At 37.5% G+C, this 21,393-nt stretch overlaps 1 protein-coding gene across 3 annotated transcripts in view; it reads left to right on the top strand.

Annotated features, from left to right (window-relative positions):
- Rgl (Ral guanine nucleotide dissociation stimulator-like) overlaps positions 1-21,393 on the top strand; it is a 292,275-nt gene that overhangs the window by 9,402 nt on the left and 261,480 nt on the right. For all 3 annotated transcript variants that reach the window (XM_090389533.1, XM_090389534.1, XM_090389532.1), the window contains exons 2-3: positions 313-417; positions 18,582-18,778. In XM_090389533.1, coding sequence (XP_090245659.1) covers positions 313-417; positions 18,582-18,778 — 302 coding nt within the window. The remainder of the gene's footprint in view (positions 1-312; positions 418-18,581; positions 18,779-21,393) is intronic.

Below are 21,393 nucleotides of genomic sequence, written 5' to 3'. Positions count from 1 at the left end.
TCATGTGTGTTTAAATCGGGTAACATTGGAGGCCATGCCAGTCATTTGCCATATACCTCAGGGTAGTGGTTAGAAACCATCCTGTTGTCAAAAGTTTCATTCAGAAACTCCAGAACTTCTGAAATTATTCAATGTTGCCAACCAAATCTCCAAAACCTTTCTTTACAGAGTAATATTGTTGGTACCTAAAATTTGAAGCTGGCAAAATTGCAATGGAAAGGAATAGTATGATTAATAAAAATTAAAAATTAGTTATAAAAATAAAAAGTTTTCATGACCACATTTAGTTGCATTACCTTATTTCTTTTATAGCAACCGTCATGGCGTTTATGGGGTGAAGAAAAGCATGATGGTGCTGTTTTTACTGTGTATTTGAAAAAAGTTCGCTATCATCCCGGAACAACAGTCAATTCAAATGTAAGACTTATGTGTTTATAATTTAATTTTTTCCCCTGTTTATTAATTTAATTCCTATCAGTGTATTCAACTCAAGTTGAAATGAGTGTGTGTGTGTGTGTGTGGTTTGATTTAAACCAAGGTGATTGGGTTATTTTTCAAAATTTCAAAAGAAATTTTGAAAAATGAAGGGAAACATAAAAGTTTTACAGTATTGCAAAAATTTTAATCTAAATATTAAATCACCTTGATTTCATTAATTTTAGTATTTTATTTTAGTTTGCTTTATATGAGAAATATAACTTACCTTTTATATTGTCTTTTATTTTTAATGTATATTAATGCACACAGAAAATGCATATTAAAATTTATTACTTTTCTTTTAACCAGTGGTGTTGTGTATTCATAAATATAATAAGTAGCCATCAGGTGGTATGCACTAAAAATAGGAAAAATTATGCATGCATATATACACTAAAATGTATGAATATGCACCAAAATTCTTTTGTATGCAGTAACCCCGGGGTTACATCTAACTCCAGGGGCTCACATCTAGTGAGTATGGGCTTGGCACACCCAGGATTCTGAGCTGGATATCATCTTTCTTGGTGATTTCCTTCTACTTTCTCTCTCTCTCTCTCTCTCCTCTCTCTTCTCTCTCTCTCTCTCTCTCTCCTCTCTCTCTCTCTCTCTCTCTCTCTCTCTCTCTCTCTTAGGGTAACTCAGAAATTTTTTTTGGCTGGTGCAGCATAAGGCTCAGGCTTCCTTGCACCATATGGCTAATAATAATAATATTTTTTTACATTTATTTCCCAATCACAATTAATTGATTTACAGTTCTTTTTATTCAGTATTTAAAAGTAACAAAAACCATTAATGAAAAGTTTTAGAATAAGGATAATTTTTAACTTGCATGTGAAATAAGCCTTGTTATAGTAAACAAAACATTTGAAATGGCAGTGATACCTGGCACTCCAGCAAATGTTATTAATACAAAGAAAGACACTATTAAACCACATGCAAATGTTAAAAACATTCATTGTGACAGTTACAAGAGACTTGTTACTAAGTAACTGCACAGTGCAGTGCAGTGCAGTTACTTAGTAACAAGACAATGTTTCATAACTCAACATAGTGCCATCACTTGAGTTATGAAGCAGCAGCTTTGTTGCACTCTTGGCTGCATTCTTGGTATGATGATGTTGCTCAGTTGAGTTATGAAATGTCTGGTTTCAGTACCTGTATCGTGGTGGTTATTTTATTCTCTTGTAACTGTCCTAGTAAACATTCTTAATATTAGAATGGGGTTTAATAGTAGAGGTAGTTCCCGCTTTATGAGTTTTCACTTTACGAGTTTTTTTTTTCCAAGTATCAACAAAATCGAAAATATGAACATTAATTGCAAAAAACGAATGTTAAACATTCATAAATATTGCATTTCGAACCATGCGTGTAGCTATACAATGCAGTGTACCCCACTTTATGATATTAATCCGTTCCAGAGACACCATTGTATCGTGAAAATATCGTAATGTGAACTCAATAACACATTGGTTTTTGGTAATTCTTTCCACGACCTCAGAAGTTGAAATTTTCGCCATATAACTCTCTAAAAGGTCGTTTTTATAGTGTAAATTGTATTAGTTACCAATTCAAATCATTAAAATGCACTACTTTCATCGTTATCATATGTTCTGTTATAAGAACCAATTTTGAACGGCTTTGATATTTTTCTAAAGCACATTTCTGTAAGTCACGACCATAAAACAATAAAAACAATTTGTACTTTCTGGTTTATTGGGCTTTTCTGTTAGTGCAATCAGTTATAAATGGGTAGTAAACTCGACATTATTGCATTTGCAAAAATACCGATAGCTGCAATTGTGTGGTTTTTTTTTACATTATTATGGTGAAATGTGTTTTCCCTTTACTGAAATCTTCAATTGTATAAAAAACATAAATAAATTTTCAGAATCTTCTCTTCATTTTGTTTTTTTTTTAAGCTTTGTAAACTTGTTACTCCAGGCAATTTGTGCATTCCATTAAAAAAATGCTTATGCATGCATGCTTTTGAAATTTAAAAAGAAAAGAGAAGATTATCTTGGAAATAAATGCTTTTTGAAGCTTTTCTGAAGAAGACGACTCGGCACTCGTTGATTTGTGCAACAAATCAACGAGTGCCAAGTCGTCTTCTTCAGAAAACATTCTTTAACATTTGTAAGTTGTAAATAATTTCTCTATTATTATGATTTGCTTGATTTTACAGGCTGTGTTTTCATTTCTTTGGATAAATCAGTCATTGTTTAAACATAAACTAATTAGCTAACTAATTTTATTATTGATAACGTAACCCCTATTTTTAAAATTGTCTATGGGAAATAAATTCCTGCTTTACGAGTTTTTGCTTTGAGTGTGCACTACGAACAAATTAACTTGTAAAGGCGGGAACTACCTGTATCTTTTTGTATTAGTATCAGGTGAAACAACAGCATAATTTTCGATTGTGGTCTATTGTAAATTTGTGTTGTTTATTTTACAGAATTATTTTAAAGATAGATCTTTCCACATTAATGGAAGTACTAGGATAAATTTAAAAATGAGCCTTCATAGCCTTTAATTGAAATGGAACTCCTGTTCATTTTCATTAACAAAGTCATCTATTTTCCTTAAAAAATGAAATAGTTTTTTTAATTTTTAAAACAACAGATTTATTTCTTATTTTCATTTCTCATTTCTTATTTATTTCTTATTATGTATCAAAGGATGTTTAAATTTCTAACTGAATTCTCTTTTCTTGTATTACACTGATCGAAGAAAGCCCTCCACATTCCAGGTTCAATTATAGAATTTGGTAACCAAGCAAAACAAGTCTCGATGAGCAGAAAATCTTTTCTAACCAAAGAATAGGAAAGAACTGCCTTGGCAGCACAAGTAGCTGCGTCTGCAGTATCCAATACATTGACAACTTTTTTTTTATAGAATCAAATTTATGGCCTAAAAAGACCGGTACGCAGTACTCAAGGCATAGCCTGACCATTGCCTTACACAAAGGGATAATCACCTCCTTTTCCCCACTAGCACTAGCAAAATTCCTGTATATCATTGACAATACTCCATGACCTGCTTTGGCAGCCTGTCTGCACTGCTCAGAAAATTTCTTATCTGACTGCACAATTACTCCCAGGTCTTTTTCATTTTCTACCACCCTAAGTGTATATGCTTCTTGTGAATAAACGATCTACAAACACAATTTGGCCTTAGTAACCCTTGTGTTGTTAAACCCAACAACAACAACAAAAACCACCACCCTAAGTGTAGTACCACACGGTATGTTTCTCTGGGGTTACTTTTACCCATCTGCCCAAATTTTCTAGATCCTGTTTCATTAGCACACTGCCATTACTGTCATTAACAACCCTTCCAACCTATGTATCATCTGCAAACTTCGCGATTAAGCCTGATATACCTTTATCAGTATCATTGATAAATATACAAAACAACAGTGGGCCCAACACCGAACCCTGGGGGACTCCACTAATAACATTCTACGAAGAGCAGCATCCTTTGATTACCACTCTCTGTCTTCTCCCACTCAACTACTCTTTTATCCATTGTAGCAACTTAGCCTTAATACCACACTGCTCCAATTTGTACAGTAGTCTTCCTTGTGCAACAGTGTCTGAAATACAAGTACAGGCAACTGTCGGTTTATGAACATTTGCTATAACGAAGGTCACAATCATTCAAAATTTCTTAAAGTTGCTAATAGATAGAGTTCCTTATAAAATGAAATGCCAATTTATAGAGAACATAATTGTAATATTTAAATAAATAAACTTTTAAAAAATATATTTATGACAATAATCATCAGGAAATTGTTAAACTGGGCAATAAAATGCACCTCGACCTTGATGTGACTGACGTGAGAGCTTTTGGACTCACATTTTGAGGAATTAACGATCGATGAAATAATTGAAATAGAGACACATCTAAATTCTGAAGTAATAGAAGAACCTGATATTCCACAGCCTCCCAGAAAATTTACAAAGCAGAAAGTGGCTGCAGCTTTTAAATCAATTGCTGAGGGGTTGGCAATTATTGAAGAATAAGATGCAAATATGGAAAGAATTGCAAAAGTGAAAAGAAGCATTTATGACTGTCTAGCCTGCTACAGTGAGATTTTTGAAGAAAAAATAAAAAGAATCTTAATGTGTTATCTTCTATAAAAACTTGTTTTAAAAGAAGCCCTTCTGTCTACCTCATCTGCATCTAGTGTCACTTATGTGGAAAATATCGAACTCTGACGAAGATGTCGACGAATAAAAGTTGAATACATATGTACATTGTGTGCATATATTATATTAGTACAGTCAGTCCTCGTATAACACGTGTTTACACTACACGAATTCGATCATACACGATTTATAAATAGGGGAACGATATCTTATATAACACGAACCGAATTCGCTTATGCACGATTCGCCTTTGTTTACAAGAAATGGCAGTCGAACGCAGAATCACCCCAACCGAACGCAACACGATAGGAATGAAGAGAAGATTCTGAAAATGTATTTATGTTTTTTATATCAGTGAAGGGGAAACACATTTCACCATAATAACGTAAAAATCAACACAATTCCAGCAATCGGTATAATCGCAAATGCAATTAGATCGAGTTTACTACCAGTTTATAACAGATTCCACTAGCAGAAACGCAACTGGAAATTGTTTTTATTGTTTTATGGTAGTAACCCCTAGAAATGTGCTTTAGTAAAATGTGAGGTGCTAATAGTGTATCTATGCCTTTATGTGTTGTTTATTCAGTTGCTACAGGCGCGCAGCTTTGTTTATGTGTATCAAGCGTGCCTCCTCGTTTTGTAATTGTGCTTTATTCCCTAAAAATTAGTGAAATACTTAAAAGGTGTGAAAAGGAAGCGTCCTGGTGAAGACACTGCAGATTCAGAGAGAAAAAGAAAAGCAATATCGATAAACAGAGGCGGACTGGGTCAAAAATTCTTACCAGGTAAAATTTGTAGTGGACTGACACTAGCGTTTATGGCCAAAATCACACCGACCACCGGCCCACCGGGGTTTCCCCGGTAAGGCTTATGGCCAGTCTGCCTCTGTCGATAAAGAAAAATATGAAATTGTGAAACGCTTTGAGCGAAATGAAAGACCACGTGATATTGCATGTGCTACAGACCTAACTGAGGCAACGCCGAGAATTACGAAAAATGCAGAGAAAATAAAAACAACTTTGATAGCAGGAACAACTCAAAGTGTAATTAAAATCCATTAGATTAAGACACGAAGAGATGGAACGGCTGTCATCTGTTTGGATAGAAAATCAAACAAAAAACAAGTTTGCTTACGATAGAAGCAAAAGCAGTAGCAATATTTTATTACGTAATAGTCGTAATAAAATACCTAAGTATTTTATTACCATTATTTATTGTGTTTGGTAATGTTTTGGTTACAAATGGGTGTTCAATATTGGATGGTCGGCACCTAACCCTATTTTTCCCATAGAGCCTGTTGTTTATATTGCACGATTTTGCATTGCACGAGGGTTTCTAGGAACGCAACTATCGTGCTATACGAGGACTCACTGTACTCATTTTCTTTATTTCTATTTTGTAACTCTTTGTTTTTAATTAAAATTAACAAGTACGATACCTTGTTTTTTTTATTCTTATTTTTTTACGTTATGTATCGTATATGATAAACCATAATGCATACATACATTATAATAAAACGTATTGTATAGATCATTTGATGTTTAGTACATGGTTTTAATGCTTTAAAATGGCTGCTAATTTATACGATACATATTGTAAAAGCTGAGGAATGCAAGATATACATACCGAAAAAACCGCATAATCAATGTCTTGGAACGGAACTTGTTCGTAAACCGAGAGTTGCTTGTATATAATATCAAAATTTAATTTTTGCAGCCAGTTCCTTTGTAACCACATCATGTATCCAATCATATTTGTCAGACAAGACTTTCCCTTAACAAACCCATGCTGTGTCTGAATTATTACTGCAGTCTTGTCTAGATGATCCTGCAATGCATCTTTAACCAGTGACTCCATTATTTTCCCTGGTACAGAAGTTAAAGTAACTGGTCTGTAATTACTCGTGTCACCCTGAGATCCCCCTTTGTGAATTGGGGATACATTTGCACATCTGCTGTCCATGGGGACTTCTCCTGAGTCCAAGGATGCTCTCATAATTATGGCTAAGGGTTTGCTTACTTCCTTTGCCACCTCCTTTAATATAACTGGATCAATCCCATCCACCCCAGGTACCTTTCTTATGTTTAACTTCAACAGTTTCTCCTCCACTTTGCTCTTAGTTATTACAATATCATTAAGTATCCTGTTATCCTGTTAATACACTTATGTCTTTCACTTCCCTAAAGTATTCCTCATGTGTGAATATAGATGCAAAATACTCATTCAGTTTGTCAGCTATCTGACCAGGATCATCAACAGTCGAACCATCAATATCAAGTGGACCAATCTGATTCCTCTTCTTCCTTCTAGAGTTTATATAACTAAAGAGGTCCTTGCTGTTTTTCTTAGCATCCTTTGCCAAAGATTTCTCGTAATCTGCCTTCGCTTACCTAACTTCCTTTGTGACTTGATTACGGACCAGCTTATATCTATCATAGGCTTCTGTGTCTCCTGATAATTTATATACATCCCATGCAATTATCTTCTCTGCCACGAGTCTCATTAATGACAGTTAATGACAGTTATTTGAATTTGAATTTTGGCTTTACATGCATTAGCATTAGTAGAGGCATTTGATGCAAGAAAGCAAGCTTATGCAGCATCAGCCAAAAAAAAAAAAAAACCCACTTCCACTTCACCCCTCTGTTCGTTCAAAATACCTGTCCAGCTGAGCCTTAAACTTATTTAGGCTATCAACTTCCACGACAAGGGATGGAAGTCTGTTCCACCAACCAACCACCCGCTGGCTAAAGGCAAATTTCCACACGTCTATCCTACATCTGTCTTTCCTCAATTTGAATTTATGCCCTCTCAGGTGATTATTCTGAGCGAGAGGAAGAATCCCATCAGCATTGAGCATGCTCAAACCATTCAAGGCTTTATACACCTCTATCAGATCACCTCGCTGGTGCCTAGTCTCCAGACACTGTAATTTGCAAAACTTAAGCCTTTCTTCGTAAGAGCACCCCTTTGTTCCATTCACTAATCTTGTTGCCCTTCTCTGTACTCGTTCCAGCAGATCTACATCCTTCTTGAAATGAGGCCTCCAGACCTGTAAACAGTACTCAAGGTGTGGCCTGACCATTGCCTTATACAAGGGAATAATCACCTCCTTATCCCTGCTAGAAAAATTCCTATATATCATTGACAATACACCATGAGCTACTCTTGCAGCCCGTCTGCAATGCTCAGAGAACTTCATATCTGCCTGCACAACCACCCCCAGGTCCCTTTCATTCTCTACCACTGTCAGTGTAGTACCACAGAGGTGATACGTTGCTCTGGGGTTACTGTTTCCCATGTGTAGTACTTTACATTTGTCAATGTTAAACTTCATTTGCCACCTCTCAGCCCATCTGCTCAACCTTTCCAGATCCTGTTGCAGCAGCATAGTGTCAGTAGTGTCCTTGACAACCCTGCCTACCTTTGTATTGTCTGCAAACTTCGATATTAAGCTTGATATACCATCATCAATATCATTTATGAATACAGAAAACAATAATGGACCCAACACTGAGCCCTGAGGGACTCCACTAATAACATTAGTCCACGACGAGCAGTGTCCATTGATTACCATTCTCTGTCTTCTTCCCCTCAGCCACCCGTTTATCCACAGCAGCAATTTGCCTCCAATGTCACACTGCTCCAATTTGTGCAGCAGTCTTCCATGTGCAACAGTATCAAAAGCCTTTCTAAGATCCAAGTATATAATATCAAAGGTATTATTCCCTGCATCCAGTTCCTTTGTGACTGCATCATAGTATCCAATCAAATTGGTCAGGCAAGACTTTCCCTTAACAAAACCATGCTGTGTCCGAGCTATAACTGAAGTCTTGTCTAAATGATCCTGCAGTGCTTCTTTAACTAGTGCCTCCATTAATTTTCCTGGAACAGAAGTTAAACTCACAGGTCTATAATTATTTGTGTGTCAGCCTTTGATCCTCCTTTGTGAATTGGGGTCACATTTGCACATCTCCAGTCTGTGGGTACCTCCCCTGAGTCCAAGGAAGCTCTCATAATTATGGCTAAGGGTTTGCTTACTTCCTTTGCTGTCTCCTTTAATATATCTGGATAGATCCCATCCACCCCGGGTGCTTTTCTTGTGTTTATCTTCAACAATTTCTCCTCCACTTTACTCTCAGTTATTACAAGATTCTCTAGCTTACTGCCAGAGTTGAATACACCTCTGGCATTCCCCTCGCTGAATAACTCCTCATGTGTGAATGTCGATGCAAAATATTCATTCAGTTTGTTAGCTACCTGAGCAGGATCATCAACAGTTGACCCATCGATATCAAGTGGACCAATCTGATTCATCCCCTTCCTTCTAGAGCTTACATAGGAAAAGAACTCTTTGCTGTTTTTCTTTGCATCCCTTGCCAAAGATTTCTCGTAATCTACCTTCGCCTGCCTAACCTCCTTTGTAACTTGGTTACAGATCAACTTGTATCTATCATAGGCTTCTGTGTCATGTGTTAATTTGTAAGTATCCCATGCATGTTTCTTCTGTGCCATATGCCTCATCAGTTCATCTGACATCCACTTAGGCCTAAACCTTGAACAATATTTCTTAGTTGGTATGTAAAGCCTAGTAGCTTCCAAGATAAGTTCTTTGAATGCTTCCCATTTTGAATTTGCGGTTGGTAACATTATCAGTTGGTCCCACTGTATAGAATTTAAATACTGTCTCAGTCCATCGTAGTCGCCTTTACGAAAGCAATAACCCTTCCCTTTACCCCTAATGGTAGTTGCCTCTTTGAGTAAATCCCACTTCAGCACACTGTGATTGATCACTGCCACCTAGTGGTTCATTTATCTGCAGATTCTTAATGCATGAAGAATCACTGCTGATAATCAAATCAAGGGTATTCCTCCCTCTAGTTGCCTCCTGAACATGCTGATGTAGAAAACAATCATCCAATAAATCCACAAAAGCCTTGCTAGTGTGTGAGTGACCAGCCCCCAAATTCCAGTCAATATCTGGGAAATTAAAATCTCCCATTATAAGACTCTCTGATTTACTGGCCCACTCTATTTCCCTGTACAGTTTCTTATTATACTCATCAGAGTCATTAGGCCTATAGCACACTCCTACTCTCAATTTTGATCTCCCAATGCTTATGTCACACCAAACTGACTCGACACTGCACTGTCCAGTGATGTCCACTGGCTTCACTTCCTTGGATTTTATGTATTTCTTAACTAAAAGGATAACCCCTCCTCCCTCCCTTCCTGTCCAGTCTATCCTTTCTGTAGACGTTGTACTCCCCAAATGCCAGTTCTGCATTCCTTATATCTGTGTGACACCACGTCTCTGATATCACAACAATATCTGCCTTTGATGTTTTGAGCAATACCTCAAATTCATCAAATTTATTTACTAAACTCCTTGCATTGGTGTACACGCAAGTATACATGCACCTATTTCTATTCTTAGCTACCCTAACACAACCCATGTGTTTACTTGTACCGTAATGACACCTGGCAGTCTCTGAAATATCCTGCATCTTGTTTTTCAGGCTTCTGCTCATTCCAATAGAAGCAGTGCAAGAATCTCTTTCACCTCTGCCAGTGGCTACTGTTAATCTATTCGTCTTTGTCTCCCCCCAAGCTAGCAGTTTTCCGACCCACCTAACACTGCCTCGATAGCATCAGCAAATATTCTTGCACCCTTTCTATTTAAGTGTATCCCATCCCTGTAGAAGCAATCTCTCCTGTTAACAAGTACAGTCCAGGCTGAAAAAAATTCTACCCCTTGAGCCTTGCACAATATTTCCAGGGCCGAATTGATCGACAAGGCTCTCATCATATACTCCCTCCTATCGTGTCTGGGCAGAATTGCAGACACTTTCAAATTCAACCCTATTTCACGGCTTTTTTTCAACAGTGACCTGTACTTGTTAAGCAATTCTGCCGGTCTCCTACTCTTGATATCATTAGTGCCAACGTGTACAACTATATCATCTTTTGTGCCCTTAAAAGATGATATCTGCTCTACAACGTCATCAACCTTTGCCCCTGGCAGACATACCCTGGTCCTGTTACACCTATCCTTTTTACAAAGCATGTTCCCCGTTTCCCTGACAATAGAGTCACCAACAACTACTAGTTCCTTTGGGACCAGCGCATTCTGCTTTGGGGGTTGCCGCTGTGTTGCGCGACGACCAAGTGCAAGCTCTGGCGTTGATGTGGGCAGCTGAGAGCTTGATGGGCCCCTCAAATTAGTTCATCTGACATCCATTTAGGCCTAAACCTTCAATGTTATTTCTTAATCTTTATGAAAAGCTTAGTAGCTTCCACAACTACTTCCTTGAATGCTTCCCATTTAGAATTTGCTATTGGCAACATCATCAGTTGGTCCCACTGTATACAATTTAAAAACTGTCTGAGACCACTGTAGTCACCTTTACAGAAGCAAAAACTCTTCTCTTTCCCTCTGATGGTAGTATTATTTTTAAGTAAATCCCACATCAGTACACTGTGATCACTGCCACAGAGTGGTTCCTTCATCTGCAAATTCTTAATGCATGAATAATCACTGCTGATAACCAGATCAAGAGTATTACACACTCTCTCTCTCTCTCTCTCTCTCTCTCTCTCTCTCTCTCTCTCTCTCTCTCTCTCTCTCTCTCTCTCTCTCTCTCTCTCTCTAACATGTTGCTGTAGAAAACAATCATCCATTAAATCGACAAAATTCTAGCTAGTCCGCGAGTGACGAACCCACTAGTTGAAGTTAAAATCCCCCATTATTAGACAATCTGATTTACTGGCCCACTTTCTCTGTACAGTTGTTTGTTGTACTCATCAGAGTCATTAGGCCTATAGCACGCAGTAGTATTAGTATTGGCCGCATGGTGCAAGAAAGCCTATGGCTTATGCTGCACCGCCAAAAAAAAAAAAAAAAAAAAAAAAAACGAATAAAACAATGATAAAAAAAAATAATAAAATAAATAAATATAATAATAATTAGTAAAAGAAAAGGAAATTAAACCTATCATCCTATGCGCTCCCCTGACCTGAAAGTACTATCCAGACGACCTTTGAATTTCTCCAAACTGTCAGCCTCTACTACCCATGTAGGCAACTTATTCCAGCAATTTATAACTCACTGGCTAAAATAAAACTTTCTGCAGTCCAATCTAAACATTTCCCCCCATAACTTGAATTTATGTCCCCTAGTTCTAGCATCATTTATAACCTTGAAAATTTCATCCTCATTCATTTTACTGATGCCTCTCAGAGCCTTAAACACCTCAATCAAATCTCCTCTAAGGTGTCTAGTTTCCAAACTCTGCAACCCACATATTCGAAGTCTTTCTTCATAAGGACACCCTTTTGCCGATCTCACCAGGCGAGTTACTCGTCTTTGCACCCTTTCAAGAAGCTCGATGTCTTTCTTTAGGTGCGGTCTCCATACTTGAACACAGTATTCCAAGTGTGGTCTAACAAAAGCCTTATATAATGGGATTATCATGTCCCTATCTCTACTTGCAGAAGTTCGATAGGTCATCGATAGGACACCATGGGCCTTCCTTGCAACCTGTTTACAATGATCAGAAAATTTCATGTCTGACCGTATCGTAACACCCAAGTCCCTTTCCTCCAGTACTGGGTTTAGTTGAACTCCACCAAGTGAATAAGTTATTTTGGGATTACTGTTTCCCAGGTGTAATACCTTACACTTTGTTGGATTAAAGCATAGCTGCCATTTTTCTGACCATTCCTGAAGTCTATCTATATCTCTCTGAAGAAGTTCAGCTTGACAGTGATCATTAACTACTCTACCAATTTTAACATCATCTGCAAATTTAGACATCATGCCCTCTATCCCTTCATCGATGTCGTTTATGAAGATTAAAAACAACAGTGGTCCTAATACTGATCCTTGGGGAACCCCACTTCTTACATCAACCCAATCTGAGGACTAGCCATTTATCACAACCCTCTATCTCCTGCCCTGAAGCCATCCTGCTATCCATCTAAGGATTTTTCCAGTGATTCCAACCTGTTCCAGCTTATAAAGCAATTGCTCATGTGGGACTGAGTCAAAAGCTTTGCTGAAATCTAAATAAACAATGTCGAAATTATTCCCTAAATCCAGCTTGTGAGTGACCCTTTCAAAATAATGAACCAGATTTGTTAAACATGATTTTCCCTTTACAGAACCATGCTGAGTATCCTTGAGAATTTTAATTCGATCCAAATGATCCTGAATTCCGCCCTTGATCATTGCCTCCATGATTTTCCCTACCACTGAAGTCAGACTGACAGGTCGATAATTTCCCACTTCACTCTTAGAGCCACCCTTAAGTATGGGAGATACATTGGCACTTTTCCAATCCAAGGGAATCTCCCCAGAGTCTAGTGATGCTCGCATAATTAGCCTCAGTGGTTCAATGCACTCACTTGCTTAAGATTATAGGGTATATTCCATCAACTCCAGGAGTCTTACTGGCCTGTAGGCTCGAAAGATTTTTCATTAAATAATCTTGCGAAATTTCAATATCATTAATTACATATTTTTCAACTTCGCTCCCACAATTTCCTATTGCCACAAAAGGTTTTTCATTTGTAAATATCTGCAAAATAACTGTTGAGTTCATCTGCAACGGCGGCTGGTGTGTTTAATACTATCCCTTTCCCTTACGAAAAGTCCGATCTGGTTTGTCCTGCTCTTCTTGGCATTTATATATGTGAAGAATTCCTTCCTCCCTCTATGCTCTGTTTGCTAGTGATTTCTCATAAACTGCCTTTGCCTGTCGAACCTTTTCTGTGGCTCTGTTACAGATCACCTTGTACCTGTTATAGGCTTCAGTACTTTTTATTGCTCTGTAACTTTTCCATGTCACCTTTTTCTGCTCAAGTAATGTGGCAACTTCTCTATTCATCCAACTTGGAACTCTCCTCGTGGAGTATTTTTTTAATGGTATTCAAGGCATCTGTGATTAATGTTTTAAAAGCATACCACAGTTCAAAATGTATTCATTCTCTGCACTATATCTACCCAGTTAATAGAGGCCGTGTAGTACCTTAAGGCATCGTAATTTCCTTTTCTGAAATTAAAACCCATTCCTTTGCCTTTTACTGCTGCTACCTCTCTCATCATCATCCACCGTAGAACTCCGTGATCACTTCCTGCTATTGGTTCCTCTACTGTCAGCCCTGTTGTCATCTGATTCGTGGGCGATGATGAGGTCTAGGATATTCTTTTCTCTAGTACTTTCCCTGACATGTTGATACAAATAACAGTCATCTAGTTGATTTAAAAATTTTGTTCCCCATGTCGAGTTTCCTTCCCATTTACTCCAATCAATTAGAAGCAAATTGAAATCACCCATAATAAGACATTGACGCTTACTTGCCCATTCCATTTGCATGTAGAGGCTTTCGTCATAATCTTCACAATCACCTGGTCTGTAGATTACTCCTACTCGCATTATACCTTGGTTTCCAACTATCTCACACCATACAGATTCTATACTAGCATGTGAAACGTCTGAATCCGGGAAAGCTATCGTCGCACTCAGGCTGCTTCTGAGCCCACCGCCCCTTCTATCTACCCTATCCTTCCTAAATACATTATACAAGTCATACTGAAACTCATCATCCCCAATTTCTGGGTGGCACCACGTCTCCGTAAGCCCTATTATGTCCGCGTTACTTGTTTTAACCAGCAGTTCGAATTCGCTCATTTTATTTACGACACTTCTAACATTTGTATAAACAATTAAGACTTACTGTTCTTGTATATTTAACAACCCTAACACAACCCTTGAAGTTTTTTAGGCTCTCTTCCCTGGCATTAGCTATCCGCTCACTTGAAATGTTTCTGTCCCCAGAACATCTAGATAATATGTCCAGTTGGGGTAACAGATAAGAACTCTTGAGGTATGTGCAAGAGTTACTTTGACCAATATTATCAGATAAACGTGTGTCAGTATTACCCACATTCCCCCTAACTAGCAGTTTCCCTGAAACTTTAAGGTATCCTCAATAATACTGACAAAAACGTTTGCACCACCTTTGTTTAAGTGTATCCCGTCTGTACAAAACAAATTCCTTCTACCTACAAGTGTGGGCCAAGCTGATAGATATTTCCCCCTAAAGCCTTGCAGAGTCCTTCAAGTCTTGAGTTAATCCACAAGGTTTTTAACATATAATCCCTCTATCGTGTCTGGGCAGAATTGCAGACACATAGACATTGTGGACTAGCTCGCGGCATTCCTTCAGCATGGTCCTGTATTTTTACAACAAATCGTCAGATCATGTACGTTTAATGTCGTTAGTCCCCACATGAATAATAATATTCTCTTTACCCCCTTAAAATCTGACAATCTGTTGGTGACATCATTAATAGTTTCCCCCATCAGACATACCCTGGTTCTACTCCACCTGTCCTTATTACAAAAAATATTCCCCGTTTCCCTGACAATGGAGTCTCCTAATAAAACAATGTCCTTTTTAAACAGAGTAGTTTGCACTTGGTTTTTCTGTTTTGAGGCCCGAATCGGGTGTGCATCAATTGGTAGATTGCTGGAGTCCTGAGTCCTTGACAAGCTCCCAGATGCATTATTCTCGAGGGCAAGCACTCGTTTTTTCAGGGACTCAAATTGTTCCATCAGTGCACCAGATTGTAATTTAAGATCGGTGCACTCCTTACATCGATCACAAAGGAAAGAATCCCCAGGTGAGCTATGATTAGGCACCAGGTTGACCTTGGAAAACATTACACAGTTCCGCAATGGATTAAATCATGATTCACCCGTAAATCGCCATCGGCTATTTCTGTGCGAGTCACGATACCCTGTGACGTGTTTAAACCAGATCTCGTAACTACCATTATAAAATTAGCTAAATATCAATGAAAATTAACTTTAAAAAATTATATCTATAATATTATTAAAATCAAACTGTTACAGGAAAACCTATAACAAAATAATCCAACAATATCTAAATAAATCAAATATTTAAAAGCACTAATCAACAATCCATTTAACTGAGGAGCTCTGACAAAGCGCGTCCGCTCACCTCGAATGCCAACACTGGAATGTTTTTAGAATTCTTTAGAATCTCCCAGCACGTTATAATGACCATGTGGTTAGGTCTTGGACAATTTCCCATAAAACTAATGCTTTTTTGCATTTGTTATAACAACCTTAAAAGACGAGTAAATTCTCTATAATAATCCAAAAATTTACACCACTCTATCTTGTTTTTTTTTAACTTTTCTTATTAAAATAAATTTCAATTTCAAAATCAAAGAGCGTTATGAAGCTAATGAACTTGCAAGCTGACTGTTAGAAATCACTCAGCAAAATGAAATTAAGTCTGACTAAAGCTCATTTCATTATACAGTATATATAGCCTGTATTGAAACCTTCATAGAAACCATTGATATGGTTTCTATGAAGCAAGCTTTACCAATCACAGACAAAATTAAGATTTTACAAGTTATAGATTATGGCGGTGTTCTGAGATTGACATTCCTAAGAGTACATTGTTGGTCATGCTGAAAGATCAAAAAAATGGTTGAAAGCTTAAAGAAGCTGCTGCACCAGGTTAGATTAGAGCATGAACTTGAAAAGTACTCTTGGAATGGCTTATGATGATGCATGCAAAAAATGTTCCTATAGATGAAAGTTGTGAGAGCTAAGGCTGAATTGTTTGTGCATTGGACGAATATTGAAGATTTCACATTATTTGATGGATGGTTCCTGAAATTTAAGACTTGTCATTAGCTATTTCAAAAAAATGTACAGTGTAACTGCAACCGCAACTGTCTCCACTGAAGCTGTGAAGGAATGGAAGGAGAATCGTTTGAACAATGTTTTGTTGACATACAATCAGAACAATGTCTTCAATACTGATGAAACTGGAGGTGTTTTTTTTTTTTTTTCTGCCAGATAAAACTTTACATTTAAAGGTGAGAAATGAATTGGTTAAAAAGGCAAAACAATGGATTGCCATTCTCCCAGAGGCAAAATGTTTGGCACAGAGAAGTTTTCTATCTTAATCATTAGGAAAACCCAGAAACTCTGATGAATACATTGCCAAATATGTATGGAAGAAATTAAAAGATGCTTGGATGTCATCAAAAACCTATGAAGAATGCATCATAGACTTAGATCGCAAGATGGGCAGGGAGAACAGAAAAAATGTGCTGTTTGTGGATAACTTGCACCCCTCATTACCAAGTGAATGGCCTACATGCAATTGAGTATCTACCACCTAATGACATCAGTTCTTCATCTGCTTAATTGAAGTGTAATCCAGTGCTTTAAGAAAAACTACCAAAGAATGCTATGAAACAAAATTGTACTGTCTTGAAAGCAAAACACAATGTAAAATCAATGAGTTGCATGCAATGTATTTATGTTTTTTAATATGGGATGATATTGATGAAAAAATTAATGGCAACTGCTTCAGACATACTGTATTTTGTCACCCTGAATGATGTAACAAATGACTCTTTGTGTGCTTATCCTCTCTTAATCATGAAGCACAGTCCAATAATGAAGAAAAAATTTTTAAGGATGTGTCTCATTGCCTAAACTTAGAGGTAAATGTGTTTGAAGACTATGCTGAAGTGGATGCATATGTCATAGACTTTGTTGGGTACTGTGTTTCTTTAGTTGTGATTAATCATGTATACTCTGTTGCAGCATTTATTTATTTTTATTCTAGAATATGTGCTCAATAAGAAAATACAAAGTTGCTTTTTACAGCTATCCAGATGATTCCTTAGAATTTAAATAAATGTATAAATTTGTGTTTATACTCTGAATAGCTCAGGCCAGAAGAGCTTACACCTCCATTATAATTGTATTTATTGCAGCTGATTTGCCAGTGCAACAACTAACAGGCCATTCACTTTTTGTGGAAGTCTATAGGGCTTGGTCTTGCAGTGTACAAATTATTTTCTGCATGGAGCACCGAAAATGTTTTGTTTATACTTGGCATGACCACAGAGGAGTTCAATTAATCATTTTGACAACGAATTCAAGTATTCACCATATTTAGCAATCACATGGGCTCGAACCACAGTCAACCTAGACATGCTATTTTTCTTGCACTGATCACACTGCTTCATCAGGTCTATTAATGCGACTTATGAACCTGAATAAGGAGAAGCCAGAAACAAATTTGATGTTTTCGGAATGCACAGTAGCTTGGTTATTTTTTTATATTTCAGTTCGTCTTGAATGGAAATGGAGCATTTATGATCTTGAGAAATAATTTCACATCACATTCTGTCAATAGCTCTTTGCTTTTCAGTGTTGATAACGTGGTCCCATTTCATGGCCAGGTTTGTCATTGGCCCACACTCTTTAAAGATGAATGGATATCAAACAGGGGCAACTTTAACATTTGTGTTTGCACAAATATCAGAGTGCTCCCTCCATAACTGTAAAATGATGTGCACTGTTTGTAGATCAAATTTATCAGTGAGCAGTACTACCCTTTTGTTAGCTATATTGAGGTGTTTTTGAGAGATTTTTATAGGAGGAAAATACAGTATAAAAAGTGGGGATTTCTGTTATATAGTTGTAAGTATCTGAAGGCTGGAGCTTAATGCTGCAACCCTAGTTTACTAGTATAGTTAGAAATGCCCTTTATTTACAAATGTGCCAACACTCTGACTGATAGGCTACTATGTCATTTGCATTGTCACTTTTTGGTATCATTCATTTCATTATTTACATGCTGTTATTAACAGCATGTCAATAATAACAAATAGTTTTCTGGTGGTGGCATGGAGAACCATTTCTCCCCCTGGGTTTATCATCTTTTCCACTAGCTTTAATGTCATATTGGACTTGTTTGATTTATATTTAATTTGATTTTATTCTATGTAATTATCCCCCAAACTAACTTAATTAATAATTGCCTTATATTACATGCAAGATATAGAAAATTGATTCCTCTTATTTATTTTTTTATTTTTAGGATTCTGAAGATTCAGTGTCCCACTTGGAGTGGGAAACAGTAAGAGTGAGGGTTATTAAAGCAGGTAGTTTACAGAAACTTGTGGAAAGCCTTGCTAGTGATTCTGGAGAGCTTGAGTCAACTTATATTAATATATTCTTGGCCACATACCGTGCCTTTGCTGTACCGCAGCAGGTCCTGACACTTCTTCTGGATAGGTAGGCAGAATGAAATGGAAATTTTTCAACTTTTTTTTTTGTTTTTTTAAGTCAATGAATTATTACCATATTTATTAAAGATCATAATTAATGTCCTTTCAAATGACAGTGCATACAATATATATGTAATTGGATTTGAACGGTATTTATAGCATCTCTGTATCCTATATACGTGTTGATAGTTTTGCTTTCTAGTCATAGAAAGCAATCTCTTTATCAGTCATCTGATGGAAATTAAATTTGCATTGCTGAATTAAAAAAAAAAAAATCTTATAATATAATTGGGAAAGGACATTATGTGGTGTCTATCCATATGGTAAAATTTATAATTAATATAAAATTAATAAAATAACACTCTTATACCACGTGAAAATTCTTAACTAATAGATTTTATTAGACACATAATACAAGTTCAAAATTACACTAATTTTTTTAGCTGATGACGTTTTGGGATTCTTGCTGAACCCCATCTTCAGACCATAAATGATACACTTTGCAGGAACCAGACTTCTTACTACTTGCACTGCAATACCAGTATTTTATTATGATATACAGTAGAACCCTGTTAATCTGGACTTGGTGGGACCACACGCATTCCAAATTAGTGAAAGTCCAGATTAACAGGAAGCTATCTTTTCATGTACTAGTTTTTATTTAAAGTTACTAATTACACAATTTTAACTAAATCAGTTTTTATATTAAATTAATAAAACAATATTTTAAAGTAAAAGAATATACTAAAAGTAAACAAAATACCACACAAAGCAATAAAGGTTTAATGTAGAACATTATATTACACAAAATTAAACACAAAAATATTACAACATAAAACAATTAATTATTTTCGAGAGGTTTACTTGAAATAGTCCTCAATTTTTTTTTGCTTTAATTTTGAAACTTGCTTTTGGGGTGCATGATCTCGCAACTGCTTCAAGGTCATAGTAGTGGACATAGTGTTTTTGTCAAGCGGTTCCTGTGGTTCCCCACAAATCCCGTTGAGTACTCTGTGATGTATGCACAACATTGCAAGGCCAGTCAGTGTGGGTTATGTGTGAATAGTGTGCTGTTTGACTGGCCTCTTAGTTACTGGGAGGCTCAATCACCTGGAAGGAGCCTTTCAGCACCCGTCCACTGGCAAGGAGCCGGGCCAGGAAGGTAGAAGGAATGCCTGACGGGCTCTCTCCCCACTTGCAAAGCAAGAGAGGAGAGAGGCCAAATTAGAAGAACGGAGCGAGTTGGATAGGAAAGGTAAGAAAAGGGGAAGGAAGCAAGGGTAGGCAGAGTGGAAGGCTACCCCCAGCAGAGGGCCAAACGGCCAGATGATCCCATGCCTGTCAGTTGACCAGCATCAGTAGAACCCCTTCGATGAAGATTCATCAAGGGTGGTTAAAATCCCATGCCGATGGAGAGGTGATGTCAGCAAAGGAGCTTCACGGAGAAGAGGTGAAGGAAGGAGTCCCATTGGTTTATCCCCTGCAGAGAAGTGTTGGTGTCAGCAAGAATCTCTGATGGAAGCTTTGTCAAGGGAAATTGAGAATCACCCGGTGAAGTCTTCTACGAGCAGCAGAGAACACGTTGGAGCATTGCAGGAGAAGATGAAGTTACTGTGGATGGACAGGAAGGAAAAAAAAAAAAAAATAGAGGCGGCTCTCGAATGGCCACATAATAGAAACTTGGTGACGTGATTGCAGTGGTGCATCCTGTGAAGTAGAGAATCATTACTGGGTTATGATTATGGCTGACAAGTTATTTAATTTCTGGTGTGACTGACAGTGGAGAAGCTAGTCGACAGAATGAGCTGCGGTAGTCATAGGTGTGCCAGTTGGTGGTTGTGAGTGATAGCGGCTCTGTTGAAGACTGTGGTGGCATAGGTCGAGAATGCTTTATAGGCTTCTGATTCCAATACCCTAGCCTCTGGATGAATTGTCGGTGCATTGAGGGCCAGAAGAAGCTGGTTGCAATGGTCAAGATAGATCGGACAGGAGTGCATTGTGTGGTTCCAATCCTCTGACTCTCCACAGATGCAAAAAGCATCGTCAGCCAGACCAAAGTCGAGAAGATGCCTTTTAAATGATCCATGGCCAGTCAAAAGAAAGGATGTGTAGACATTAGGATAGAACCAGTTGCAACGTTGTTTGTTGAGGAAGGTGACATCCGGAATAAAGAGTTTAGTAATTTCACTTGTTGATAAATAAATTTTTATTATTTTTTTTTTTTCTGTTTATACTCCGGCATGACAACCAAGTCAGTAGAGTTTACAATAAATCGTCAATATAAATATTTATCGTATGTAGTTGTCACAGGCTTGAACCCCGGTCCACTCAAGGAACGTGTGCTATGCACTCTTGCTCCTGACCACTGGGCTACGTCAGGAGTTATTCCATCGTGTCTGCCATAGGGAAACCAGTTCAGTCCACACACGGGTCATCTCATGTTTTATGTTACTGCCTGTATGTGTTTTAATGGTGAGTATTTCAACCTCTTTATTCTTCTTGATGGCATGAGAGAGGCCAAAGTATATGACATGGAGATCTAGGGGTAGGCATCCAGTAAGAACTTGTAGTGCAGCGGTTGACGTGGTCCGACATGCATGAGTCATTTGCAGCATCATAAGC

The sequence above is a fragment of the Mastigoproctus giganteus genome, chromosome 2, assembly GCF_048544385.1.
Source record: "Mastigoproctus giganteus isolate SK-2022 chromosome 2, ASM4854438v1, whole genome shotgun sequence".
NCBI lineage: Eukaryota > Metazoa > Arthropoda > Arachnida > Uropygi > Thelyphonidae > Mastigoproctus > Mastigoproctus giganteus.
Note: the sequence above shows the minus strand (reverse complement) of the source record. Positions and strands in the feature narration are given on the sequence as shown.